The 14,056-nt window shown below is 43.0% G+C and overlaps 1 protein-coding gene across 6 annotated transcripts in view; it reads right to left on the bottom strand.

The window, feature by feature from the left end:
* Nucleotides 1–14,056, bottom strand: part of KDM5A (lysine demethylase 5A) — a 93,286-nt gene that overhangs the window by 64,871 nt on the left and 14,359 nt on the right. For 3 of the 6 annotated variants that reach the window (XM_073621642.1, XM_073621645.1, XM_073621644.1), the window contains exons 3-8: nt 13,755–13,877; nt 9,666–9,836; nt 9,290–9,421; nt 5,456–5,558; nt 5,215–5,300; nt 2,371–2,529 (exon numbers count right to left, since the gene is read on the bottom strand). In XM_073621642.1, coding sequence (XP_073477743.1) covers nt 2,371–2,529; nt 5,215–5,300; nt 5,456–5,558; nt 9,290–9,421; nt 9,666–9,836; nt 13,755–13,877 — 774 coding nt within the window. The remainder of the gene's footprint in view (nt 1–2,370; nt 2,530–5,214; nt 5,301–5,455; nt 5,559–9,289; nt 9,422–9,665; nt 9,837–13,754; nt 13,878–14,056) is intronic. The other 3 variants (XM_073621643.1, XM_073621646.1, XM_073621647.1) reach the window with 3 other exon arrangements.

Below are 14,056 nucleotides of genomic sequence, written 5' to 3'. Positions count from 1 at the left end.
ACGCTGCCACCAGATGTTGATGTCACTTGCCACGCTGCCTGCCACCAGATGGGGATGTCACTTGCCACGCTGCCTGCCACCAGATGGGGATGTCACTTGCCACGCTGCCTGCCACCAGATGGGGATGTCACTTGCCACGCTGCCTGCCACCAGATGGGGATGTCACTTGCCACGCTGCCTGCCACCAGATGGGGATGTCACTTGCCACGCTGCCTGCCACCAGATGGGGATGTCACTTGCCACGCTGCCACCAGATGGGGATGTCACTTGCCACGCTGCCACCAGATGGGGATGTCACTTGCCACGCTGCCACCAGATGGGGATGTCACTTGCCACGCTGCCACCAGATGGGGATGTCACTTGCCACGCTGCCACCAGATGGGGATGTCACTTGCCACGCTGCCACCAGATGGGGATGTCACTTGCCACGCTGCCACCAGATGGGGATGTCACTTGCCACGCTGCCACCAGATGGGGATGTCACTTGCTACGCTGCCACCAGATGGGGATGTCACTTGCCACGCTGCCACCAGATGGGGATGTCACTTGCCACGCTGCCACCAGATGGGGATGTCACTTGCCACGCTGCCACCAGATGGGGATGTCACTTGCCACCAGATGGGGATGTCACTTGCCACCAGATGGGGATGTCACTTGCCATGCTGCCACCAGATGGGGATGTCACTTGCCATGCTGCCACCAGATGGGGATGTCACTTGCCATGCTGCCACCAGATGGGGATGTCACTTGCCACGCTGCCACCAGATGGGGATGTCACTTGCCACGCTGCCACCAGATGGGGATGTCACTTGCCACGCTGCCTGTCTGCCACCAGATGAAGGAGGGCGGAACAGTGGTGCTGGCAATGAGAGATGTCATCTCTCTCCCCCCCGCCGCCGCACCGCTGACATTAGTTCTTAATCTTTTCAAAAATGGCACCGGGTGGCGCAATCACGCTACTGCGCATGCGCCGCCTGGCCGAGCGCATACGAGCTTTCCCGAGCCCGGCCGCCACAGAACTGCGCATGCGCAGTAGTGGGCGGCTCGCGGCCATCTTTTCTAAGGGCACCGGTGCCCTCAATCAACTTTAACGAGCAGCCCGAAAGGGGGGGCGGCCGCGAAGTCGCCGCAGGAGTGGCGCCGCCCCTGCACCACTGCTGCCCCCGAGGCCTGGCCTCGGTGGCCTTGTGGCAAATCCGGCCCTGAGAATAACCTAGCTGCACTGCCACAGTGATAAGGCCATAGTATGGAGGCACAGAGCACTAAAGCAGTCCTCGATACTTTTTTATATATGCAACTAAAGGCAATTTTTTTTTTATTCGTTTTGAATATAATGGGGAGGGATTAGAACACCTGTCAATTTTTTATTGCTGTCTGTGCCCCAGTTAGGGAGATTCACCCTCTCTATTTGTCCTTGTTACAGTTATAATCGAAAGTGAAAGAAAATCTCAAATTTTGGGTTGACATATGAATACAAATAGAGAGGAAATCTTCCAATGGGTGCGCTAGTTCTGGTCACCCTGATGACACTCTGAATTCCCTCACTTTGGAGGGATTTCTGTTTTGGTTATGGGACAGGAATTGAAAGGAAATCTCCCAAATGGGACACAGATGGCAAAAAAAAGAAAAAAAAATTGTCAGGGGTTATAACATGTCAAAATGGAAAGAAAAAAAATTGCCTTTAGTTAAACTGTAAAAGCTGAAGTTTAGGTATGGCAAATTTGACATAGTTATATTAGTTCAGCAAGTATGTACTATATCTGTGGGATCACTGTGGAACATGAAAATCACTGTAAAAGGCACTGCTAAGCAGCAAGGTAGATGCTCAGCACAGGACCCAAAAGCTAATGGAGTTGTAGGCTGTGCCTACTACAGTGATTTGCAGCTTTCACAGGAATCCCACAGACATGGCACATACATACTTACATTGGTCCAAGTTGGACCTATGTAAACATTTCAATACCAGAACTTAATTTTTAAAAATGTATGCTTGATAAAATCCAGACCCCTACTGTTGCTAATACATACCTGCATTGGCTTTCGTTGGCCTGTCTATACCTGAATGCCAGTCTGTTATGATCAGTCAAAGCTCTGGCACTTTCTGGTAATTAGAGTAGCTTTTGACAGATACTGTCCCTCTACCCTGAATAGCCAAAGTAACAGATACAAACATCTAAAAGCAGACTGTATCTGGCCAAATAGACTCATAATCCAAGTATGTGCATCTCATTATTTTAGTTGAAAAATCGACCCATGTCTCAATAAGCCCAGCTGAAACATTTGATTCACTCTGTAGCTTTAAGAGGTATAGGAGGCAGAACCTCTCACGAGGCACTACTTACATTTCTGTGAGTGATATAGCGCCATTACCTCAGCAATGCATTTTGGACACCTCCAGTCGCCTTTGGGCACTTCTGGGAGAGGAGGGATGAGGCAGAAGGTATGGTAACTGTCATCGCAGCCATCACAGAGGAGAAGTCTCTCTTCACAGTCTCCACGGCCACAGAACAAGCAGATATACAGATCCACCTGTAACAACCACCAAAAACTGTTCTCAACATGCAGGGGCCACACTCCAATGTCTTACAATATACTCAAGAATATACAATGACATACAATTGCGTTAGCTCTGTATAATGCAGTTTATGAGAAAACTCATCTCTTCAGGAAAGCCTATCATGTCTCCAACTAATCTCCTACCACTTCCACCAGCTCATTCCCCACAGTTACAACCTTTTGTACCACTTGCCCCACCCTATTAGATTGTAAGCTCTTCTGAGCAGGGCCCTCTTAATCCTATTGTATTGTATTGTATTATAACTGTATTGTCTCCCTTTTATATTGTAAAGCGCTGCGTAAACTGTTGGCGCTATATAAATCCTGAATAATAATAATAATAATGAGGTATGGGAGCTGCAAATCTAGACAAGCGACACTTGGGCCTCGTTCATACTACGCGCACAGATGTGATTTTTCTGCACTCGTTCTGCAAGGGCACAAGGAAAATAATTGTTCTCTATGTGCCCTGTTCACACCACAACACTAGTATCACATGCAGATTTTTTTCTGCGCAGGAATCTGCAGTAAAAAAAAACTCACTGAAACGCGCATGAAAACTGATGTAAACTCATGCATCTGCAAGTGAATTCTGCTAGTTTTTTCCACCAGTTTTTCTACACGTATGGTGTGAACGAGGCCTAAGAGGTCCGCTTTACTAATGCTATTCGGCAATCCATGATTTATTTTTTAGAAACACTTCTAAATAGCTTTGTTTTAAAATTACTATCTCAGGTCACATGCCCACACATCCCTTTCGATCTCTTCTTCCTGTCAGCGTAGTGGGCAGATTCTTATGATGCTAAAGTGGGAGGAGCAGTTAGTATACTCTAATGGAGACAGTGACGGGACAGTGTCACTGCATAGCTAAATGGGCAGAGAGGGTTTGGAGGGCTGATTGACAATAACCCAGTTTACAGTGGGTGTGGTGACTGGCCGACAATGCGGTGACAGGGTGGTCTTGAACCTAGAAACTTACACTGCTGCAAATCCCTATTTCTATAATGGTGCATAGATTAACATTCCCTTGGCAAAGGGTAGCTCGGGCTATTTAACAGATTGCTTTGGGATAGGGGCTCCGGTGTCCAACAGCCTTTAGCATCCCTGAGCTTAAAACATTGAATTACTGAACAGTCTCTTTTGAAAGTGACTAAAGTTAAAGGGGTTGTAAAGTCAGAAGGTTTTTTCTCTGAATGCATTCTATGCATTCAGATAAAAAAAAAAAAAAAAACCTTCTATGTGTAGCAGCCCCCCCTAATACTTACCTGAGCCCCATCTCTGTCCAGCGATGTCTACGAGTGCCTCGGACGTGCGAGACTCCCTCCTGATTGGCTGAGACACAGCAGCGGCACCAGTGGCTCCTGCTGCTGTCAAAGTCAGTCAGCCAATCAGGAGAGAGAGGGGGCAAGGCTGGGTCGCGGCTCCGTGTCTAAATGGACATAAGGAGCTGTGACTCGGCTGCCTCCATAGCAAGTTGCTTGCTGTGGGGGCACCCGACAGGAGGGAGGGGCCAAGAGCACTGAAGAGATACACAAGAAGAGGAGGATCTGGGCTGCTCTGTGCAAAACCAACCAGACAGGTAAGTGTTATTTTTATAGAAAAAAAATGTTATAAACAAGACTTTCCAATCACTTTAAGATGCATCACCTGGCTATGGGCTTCTGTCAATGGCATAAGTTTTACATCACTTTAAAAGACACTTCTAAGATTATTCGGAATTCATTAACAGGCACATTTGACCCACACCTGAACTCTTTCTAACCCACATTTGATCCGCATACAAAAGCTCACCAACACAGGCCCTTAGATGAACTCCCATGAATTTTTTTTTTACGCTTTACTCCCCACTGCAAGGGTTAAATTCTTGTTTTGCCTAGGAGATTACGAATAACTTGCCTTACTCCCCACTCCCCCAGCAACCATCTCCTCTTTCCAATGCTTCAGAATGTGCATGGGCCTTCTACATCCTCCCATACAATGCAGGAATGCTGGTGCTATGTACGGGATGATGTCAGGAAGGTGTCAGCAGCTGGGCAGTGAAAGGAAGAAGCTTTGGGGGGACCAGTTACAGGAAAAAGGAGGAAGCATGCAGCAACGAGGGTTAAGGCAAGTATGTCACCTTACTCATCATCCCCTGGGTGAATGAGCAGCTAATGCTTGAAGTGGGTGGGGAGGAGCCAATGAAAGGGTTAATATCTTTCCTCTCCAGAGTTCAGCTTTAAATTCTGGAGAAGCATTTTCAGGAGTCTGGGCCTGAATTTGAAGCTCCCAGATCTAATCAGACTTCCTCAACTTTTTTACTTCATGGAAGACCTAGAAATAATTTACAGGCCTTGTAGAATCCCTGCTCACACCAATTCATTTGAGGTCAGTGGGAAAATTGCCCCCTATATTGATGGCCAGTGTGAGAAATGTGTGTAATTGCCACCCCTACAAACTGCTGAAAAAGATAATTGGTATCATGCAACTGGCTATGTAAAGTGGTTTTGGTCCCAGAACTATGCAGACAGCATCAAATAGGAGGTCAATCAGCAAAAGCTCAAAGGAACCCCTAGAGACTTCGGGAGGAACCCTGAAAATGGCTGGTCTAGACTCTCTTACGTTCATTACAAATGGCAAGAAGCAGACGTGGATAATATGAAGTTTTATCTCTCTTACAAAATTAACTGATAAGGCTCCTTTCTTCTTTCTCATTTGCATCCCAAACAGTTCCAACTTTGAGTTCTTTTTCTTGAACATTTCATCTGCAAAAGAAAATCACACAGCCACAGATGTTTAAAATCTCAGTCAATAATATTCTTGATATCATCGTAATTATACCTGTGGGTTTCCCAGAAAATATCCTGAAATATAACTTCAGATTATAAATATATGGATAACAGCTTTTATAGTTTCTCACCAGCTCTGTCTTTAACGCTATCACTGACACCAATCACCCTGGGTGCTCCGAGCACATGCAGCTTCTTCACTTCCGTGCTTTTTCTGTTCTCCACCATCTCCTGCTAAAAACAGAACATGTACAAATTAAAAAAAAAAAAGATAAAAACACAAAATTCATTAAAAGGTAATGTGTTAAAAAAAATGTGTAAGTGCCTAAATCTGACTTGCTAACAGCTTCTTGCAAATCCCTATACAGAAAAGTCATACTGTGAGAAGCATAAGGAGCCATTCAGCTGTGCTACAATTAGGGACATACTGATAAGAGGAGAGAGCAGAGGAGGAGTTTGTCAATCTGAGGGAGGGGCAAGCCCTGTAAGTTCTACTTGATTGCTACAAGGAAAATTCAGGTCTCCTCCCATTCCTGGCAGGGTTGATCCATGTAGCAGAGCTGTGTAAACATCAGAAAAGCACAGAAAATTCTCTGTGCTTTTCTAAATTAACATGAATTTGAAGCGATGGATCTTGTACTGTTGCAGTTTTGTGGTTTCCTGTCCTCAGCTGTTATTTAAAGCCTATCTTCAGGTTTACTTTTACTTTAAATAGTTAGGCTTTAATTGAACTTCCCTAGCCCGTTAGTGTGGTAACTTTTTTTGGACTGGTTATTATTTTGACAGTATGGAGCCTGTTAGTTATCTGGCACCCTTTCACACAGGCGACATACCCCATTGGCAAAATTAGAACTGGAAGACAGATTCTGCTGCATTTTAAAGGGAAGCTGCCTCTTTTTTTTTTTTTGTTAAAATGTTGAAAACTTGTCATAAGAGACTAACCCTACTGCTACAACGCCACTTTTAAAAATGCTGATTACCTTGCTGTTATACTAATGTTTGCTAAACCAGTTTAAGATTCACTGGCTGCATAGTTACTATACATTACTGACTCATTCATGCCAGAGACAGACAGACAGCTACCACATTCAGGAGGAAGCCAGCAATGGCTACCCCAAATTTCTCACAATTTTTTTTCCCTATAAATAAGAGGAGTATGCAAATCAAGAACTGGACCTGGAAGATACTTAGGGGGAGCTCTACTAAAACTGGTGCACACAGAATTTGTGCAGCTGTGCATAGTAACCAATCAGCTTCTAGGTTTAAGCCCCCGTTCACATCAGTACGATTTGTCATGCGAATTGACATGTCAAATCGCAGCCTGTTGCCGGCAACGGCACTCTCCACTGTCCCAATCGGTTTAGCGCCGACTTTTCGGCACCGGACCAATTGCCAAAAGTAGTTCCTACGCTACTTTGCCGACTTCAGGGGCAATTTCAATTTCAGTGCAGGAAACAGCACAGATGTCTTTCAAATCGCTCCTGAACTCGCACTGAAATTCAGGTTTGAAATCGTGCCAGCTGAACCTGTGTGATTTCAAACCAGCATTCAGTGTGAACGAGGGCTTACTGTCAAAGCTTAATTGAACAAGCTGAAGTTAGAAGCTGATTGGTTACTATGCACAGCTCCACCAAATTCTCTGTGCACCAGTTTTAGGCTGGTCATACGTTATACAATTTTCTTGTACAGGCAGGCCCTTGTACTACACAGTTGATGGTAAATCTAAATTAAATTGAATAAGAAAATTGTATAGTGTGTGTCCAGTCTTAGTAAATCTCCCCCTTAGGCCCAGTTCACACTGCCGCGGCTTTGAAGCCGACATCCCAGCAGAAGTCAATGCAAGTCGTGCCAAAGTCGGACCAAAAGTAGTGCAGGAACCTTTATCCAAGTCAGAGATACTCAAGTCACTCCTATTAGAAGGGTTCCATTGCACTTAATGGGGTGCGACTTGATGTGCTCTCAAAGTGGGATCATCAATGTGAATTGGGCCTTAGTGTCTACATTTAACAGACAGAAAGTAAGCACTGACCAATCACTGTCTATTCCAGGGGGTACAGTACAACCTACGGGGGGGGGGGGGGGGGGGGAGACTCTTACTTCTTGATGTGTAAAGTAAAGGCATACTATTTTTTTGTAGTTGTAGATGGATTAGGAAAGGGCAAGACTCATTATCAAGTATTTATTGCTGTCTGGGTTCTCGCTGGGTAGAGTCACCCTTCTGTGACCATGGTTTTGGTGATCATAAATCACCAAGCCACAAATTAAGAGAGAAATCCAAAATTTAAAAACTGAACTCCAGCTTTACATTCAGTCTTACGCAGATGTACAGGCTCCTCTCCACTACTGAAATTGCTTACTCCGATTTCACTTCACAGTAAGAATGAGAAGTTACACAAAGTCAGATGGGGGTTGATTTGTAAGAGTGGAGAGTGCACAATCAGTTTCCAGGCTTTATTGTCAAAGCTTAATTGAATAAGCTGAAGTTAGAAGCAGATTGGTTACTATGTACAGCTACACCAGAGTTTGCACTCAGTTTTAGTAAATCCCCCCCACAGTCTTCACCTAATTTTCTGGCTGGAGGATGTCAAACATAATTTAACTTGTTCATGGGCTTTACCTACGGTGGTCTGCATGCAAATATAAATACAATCTGCCCAAGAACTCCATATCCTCCAGACTGACATCCAACAATCAAGCCATTTTGATATCTGCATAGCTCCTCCAAAAAAACAGGTCAATACTTGCATCAGATCTAAGAGCTATAGAGAAAAACTTTCTATAGCATCCTGCCAGAGAGTTCCATCAGCTATGACCTGAATGCATTACATAGAGAAACACAGAGATCCAGTGATTACATCACTGGGCCTTAAATAAGGTACGTAATGAAACATTTAAAGCAGTCCTCACGCTCAATCAACATGGACTATTTCTAAGAGCAAAAAATGGCTGGACAGCCGCACTCCATTAAGACACCTTTATTGAAGTCAGATAAAATCCAAATAGTCACAAACGATTACATCGATCCCAGAGGAACAGGACAAGGCAAGGCTTACATGTTTCACACCATAAATGGGTGCTTAATCATAGCCATTTTTTGCTCTATGCACTTGCAGGGCCTGCACCTGTCTTTTGCTACCGGGAGGTGCAACCATGGAATGGTTTTGCCTATGGTTTGCGGTGAGTTCTTATCTTGATGGACTATTTCTAATTCTTATGCTGCTAGCATAAGATAGATAGGAAAGTATATCATATTTACTTGTTTTAAACTTCATTTTTGCATTTCTTCAGTTAATTCCTGGTTTCCATGCCTAGGCAAATGAGGTCATACATCCCAGGAGTCTTCAGGAGGGGTGTGTTCTCAGCTCAGCCCATGCCTGAATTAAGGGAAGGTGGATTCCAGGAAGTAAATGCTACATGAATCATCTGCCCTTACTCAAGATGGCCACTGCCAGAAATGCTAGGGGGTGTTTCTCAGCAAATTTCAAATTTCTCAGCAAAATAAAGGATGGAGCCATGGATGGATGGATGGAGGATTTTGCTCTGAATATTAGAAATGAATTATATAGCATTTTTGGTTTGTGCTCAGATACAGTGCAGTTCCACTTTAATTACAGTGTTGATGAGAGGGGAGGGAGGAAGCAGAGAAGGCAAAACATAAGAATACATTTTAGCTTCTCATTAGAGTTCTCAAAGGAGCAAGAGATGAGGAAAAATCCAAACATGACAACAACTGTTTTTGTGACAACTCTCTAGCATAAAAATTCCATTCACTTTGGTGAGACTTTCTCTCATTTCCTGTTCCTGTTGGAAGTGAAGGAATCTCTCCAGCATTCGCAGGCAGCAACCTGACATGGGTGTTAACTCTTTCCTACTCTGGGGTTTACCTGCTTTCTAGGTGAGACTGCAAGAAGCAAAAGGAGATGGATACAGGTAATAAAATAACAAATACTAAAAACCCTAAACACCTCTGACTTGATCCGCCGAGATCTCTTCAGAGGAATATTGATTTTCTCACTTCCTGCAGATTCTTTGGGGTCTTCACAGGGCTCTGTCACCTCCACTTTCTCCTCTGCCTTCAGATTAGGCTTCTGGATGCCCTGGTTGTTCAGAAATTAGAAAAAAAACCTTACGACGCTTTGAAGTGTTTTCGTACAATCTGTAGATTTCCTACTACTCTGCACAAGCTAAAAAAATGCAAAAGGCAAATGATTCCTGCTGAGCCTTGTAGTTCTTCAAAAAATAAAGGATGATATTTTGTATATGACTTCTCACAAGACAAACTACACCCATCTTAGCTGTTATTTTACTGCAGAACATACATTTCAATAGAAATGATCTTACCATGAGGCTGATCCCAGACTGGAAGAGCTCATATGGGTACAAAATACGCTCATAGTGGGTCTTCAGAAGAGATCCTGTGCCCTTGCCTGGCATGTATCCTAGACGGCTACCAACTTTTGACCATTTCTTCTCTTTGCTGACGACCTCGAAGCCTCCTTCACTAGAAACCACCTAAAAAACAGAGAAGGTAAAAGCAAATGGTTACAAACTAACTGTAAAATGCCAAATTAATAAAAAGAAACATTAAAAATGTATAGGTTGTTATTTGAAGCGTATGTCTGGAAAAAAAAAAACACACAGTATCTCACAAAAATGAGTACACCCCTCACATTTTTGTAAATATTTTATTATATCTTTTCATGTGACAACACTGAAGAAATTACACTTTGGTACAATGTAAAGTGGTGAGTGTACAGCTTGTATAACAAGTCAAAATAGCGCAACACACAGCCGTTAATGTCTAAACTACTGGCAACAAAAGTGAGTACACTCCTAAGTGAAAATGTCCAAATTGGGCCCAATTTGCCATTTTCCCTCCCCGGTGTTATGTGACTCATTAAGTGTTAAGGTCTAAGGTGTGAATGGGGAGCTCTCACTCTCCCATACTGGTCACTGGAAGATCAACATGGCACCTCATGGCAAAGAACTCTCTGAGGATCTGAAAACAAATTGTTGCTCTACATAAAGATGGCCTAGGCTATAAGAAGATTGGCAAGATCCTGAAACTGAGCTGCAGCACGGTGGTCAAGACTATACAGCGGTTTAACAGGACAGGTTCCACTCAGAACAGGCCTCGCCATGGTCGACCAAAGAGGGCGAGTGCATGTTCTCAGCTTCTTATCCAGAGGTTGTCTTTTGGAAATAGATGTATGAGTACTGCCAGCATTGCTGCACAGGTTGAAGGGGTGGGGTGTCAGCCTGTCAGTGCTCAGACCATATGCCGCACACTGCATCAAATTGGTCTGCATGGCTGTTGTCCCAGAAGGAAGCCTCTTCTAAAGATGATGCACAAGAAAGCTCACAAACAGTTTGCTGAAGACAAGCAGATTAAGGACGTGGATTACTGGAACCATGTCCTGTGGTCTGATGAGACCAAGATAAACTTATTTGGTTCAGATGGTTTCAAGCGTGTGTGGCAGCAACCAGGTGAAGAGTACAAAGACAAGTGTGTCTTGCCTACAGTCAAGCATGGTGGTGGGAGTGTCATGGTCTGGGGCTGCATGAGTGTTCCCGGCACTGGGGAGCTACAGTTCATTGAGGGAACCATGAATACCAACATGTTCTGAGATATACTGAAGCAGAGCATGTTCCCCTCCCTTCGGAGAGTGGGCCACAGGGCAGTATTCCAACATGATAACGACCCCAAACACACCTCCAAGATGACCACTGCCTTGCTAAAGAAGCTGAGGGTAAAGGTGATGGACTGGCCAAGCATGTCTCCAGACCTAAACCCTATTGAGCATCTGTGGGGCATCCTCAAAACGGAAGGTGTAGGAGTGCAAGGTCTCCAACATCCACCTGTTCTGTGATGTTGTCATGGAGGTGTGGAAGAGGAGTCCAGTGGCAACCTGTGAAGCTCTGGTGAACTCCATGCCTAAGAGGGTTAAGGCAGTTCTGGAAAATAATGGTGGCCACACAAAATATTGACACTTTGTGCCCAATTCAGACATTTTCACTTAGGGATGTACTCACTTTTGTTGCCAGCGGTTTAGACATTAATGGCTGTGTGTTGAGTTATTTTGAGGGGACAGCAAAATTACACTGTTATACAATCTGTACAATCACTACTTTACATTGTAGCAAAGTGTCATTTCTTCAGTGTTGTCACATGAAAATATATAATAAAATATTTACAAAAATGTAAGGGGTGTACGCACTTTTGTGAGATACTGTATGTACTACATCTCTCGCCATATTTTAAAAGTTGCAAATACAGAGAAATACCTGTTGATCTGCCAAAAATCCAGTGTGTTTAAAATTTCCTTGGGCTGACAACTTACCTTTTCATCTCTGAAATCCTAATCTGCATTGTCAACCCTGCTTGCTAGATTACAGAACTTTGCGATCACTCATTCCTCTTTGTCCCATTCCACATGCATACATTAAATATTTTTCCCAAGAAAAACATTGCTGCAGCCTTAACAATCAGGAACCTGCCTTCATACTGTGTGTAGGGAAAGGGCTCCTGGGATATGTAGTGCTAATGTCAATAGTAAATTAAAATTACTGCGCTGTCCCTAATAGTATGTGACACAAATTTGTGATTAATAACAAATAAGTGAAAAAACGGCTGCGACTTCTCTGCAAGATACACACATCAATCAACCATTCCCAATATCAAGTCGCGCTATAAAGTGAGTCCGTACTGAGAAATAAGATACTTTAACCTTATTAAAGTGAAAAAATAAAATGAAATGTAATTGATCACATTTTCCATAATAAATAGTCCATTCAAATTGCTAGTTGATCTCCACTGTGAAAGTAACACACAAAAAAAATAAGAAGTATTGCACTTACATTTGTAAAAAGCATCACATGCAGTATGAAACACCGAGCCGGCCGGCTCTCGATAGCAACCCGTGGTTCCCAGACTTGCGTGTATCGCGGCAACGTGCTGATGTCACCACGATACACGCAAGTCCAGGAACCAGGGATTGATATCGGGAGCCGGCCGGCTCGGTGTTTCATACTGCATGTGATGCTTTTTACAAATGTAAGTGCAATACTTCTTAATTTTTATTGAAATAAATATCCAATGGTTTTACGCTATGGAAGCCTTTTATTATTCTCTTTTGGGAAACATCTTGTAAAACATAGCAACTCTTGTGAAGACGCTGGGATCTTGGCTGTGTGTAATTAAAGGCCTGGGCTGGGTATCAAGCCACAGGCGTGTGTGATCTCCTATAACTAAGAGATCAACAGGAGTCGGTAAGCGGCTGTGTGTGTGGAGGTGGAAGGCAGACCTTTTCTCTCATCACCATTCTCGGGTGTATTGTGTGTTACTTTCACAGTGGAGATCAACTAGCAATTTGAATGGACTATTTATTATGTAAAATTTGATCAATTTCATTCCATTTTATTTTTTTCACTTTAATAAGGTTGAAGTATTTTATTTCTCAGCACGGACTCACTTTATAGCGCGACTTGATATTGGGATATGTAGTGCGAAGGGTGTGTTTACGTCAATATGAACTGAACTCCCAGCAACTGCCCTTGCAGGAACCTTATAAGCCCAGTGACCACATTAAAGAAAATAATAAAAGTGGTTTCTTGTTACAGAAACAAAGAAAAAAAAACAATGATGTGAGATGATCTAACATGTCGTGTCAAGTCTATAAAAATTCTTTGAACGCAAACGTGCACATGGGTCTGACACACATATGTACACTGTGATTGCACCACATGTACAATATTACCATAAACATCGGAGTGAGAGCAATAATTCTAATGCCATAGCTCATGTTTAACTCTAAAAACTGGTAACTTGTACAGGCTTTTCAGAGCCTCCCCTATGGACAATTTTAGGTGAGGTAGTGTGTCTCTGTTTCACAGAACTGCACAATTTTAAATATTGAAATGTTATGTATTTACTCAACGTAAGTGTATTTTTTTTTGTTCCCTGAAAATTTGCATTTGATAAACGGCTGTGCAAATATTGTACAACAGAAATAGATGCAACAGCCACCATTTTATTCTCCAGGCCTCTGCTTTCATAAAATATATAGTGTTTGGGGATACCAAGTACCATAATCTTCTAGTAAATAAAAATGCTTTTAACATGTACATGAAAAATGTCAAAAAACTGCCCTGACAGCAATTAGTTAAAGAACTCCAGGAGACAGGAGTTGCTGGCTCTTAACAGAAATCACTATAACTGTGTGAATATCAGAAAAGTAAGTGAAGGCCTCATTTACAAAATAGTGTTTTAAGGCAGTGTTCTTCCTGCAGTTGGAATGTTCTTCCAGCACCCTCCATCAGGCAGCATAATAATACAAATAACTGGCACCTGCCGACCAGAGGTCACATCTACAACAGTCCATCACTGACATCCATTCCTGAAAAGCGGTGTTTATGTAAGGAATGACATACCTTACTCAGTGCATAGACATCCAAGAGCTTGCGATCCACTACTGGGATTCTCAACGCGGAGCCTTGCAACTCCCAGAACTTTGCCAGCTGATCCAAAAAGTCAAGCTTCACACGGGTTATTGCCTAGCAAACAATAACAATTTTATTTATTTTTACCTTTGCTAAGATAAAAAACATTATCCAATATGTTCAAAATGTCATTGTATTACAATTAACAGGAAAATAAATAAAAAATGTACCCATGCCTATATGAAAATATAAAGCCCAGCCAAAACTTTTTCATTTAGTCATTTAGTTTAGGA

The sequence above is a fragment of the Aquarana catesbeiana genome, linkage group LG03 (assembly GCF_042186555.1).
Source record: "Aquarana catesbeiana isolate 2022-GZ linkage group LG03, ASM4218655v1, whole genome shotgun sequence".
NCBI lineage: Eukaryota > Metazoa > Chordata > Amphibia > Anura > Ranidae > Aquarana > Aquarana catesbeiana.
This window is presented reverse-complemented; position numbering and strand designations above follow the sequence as displayed.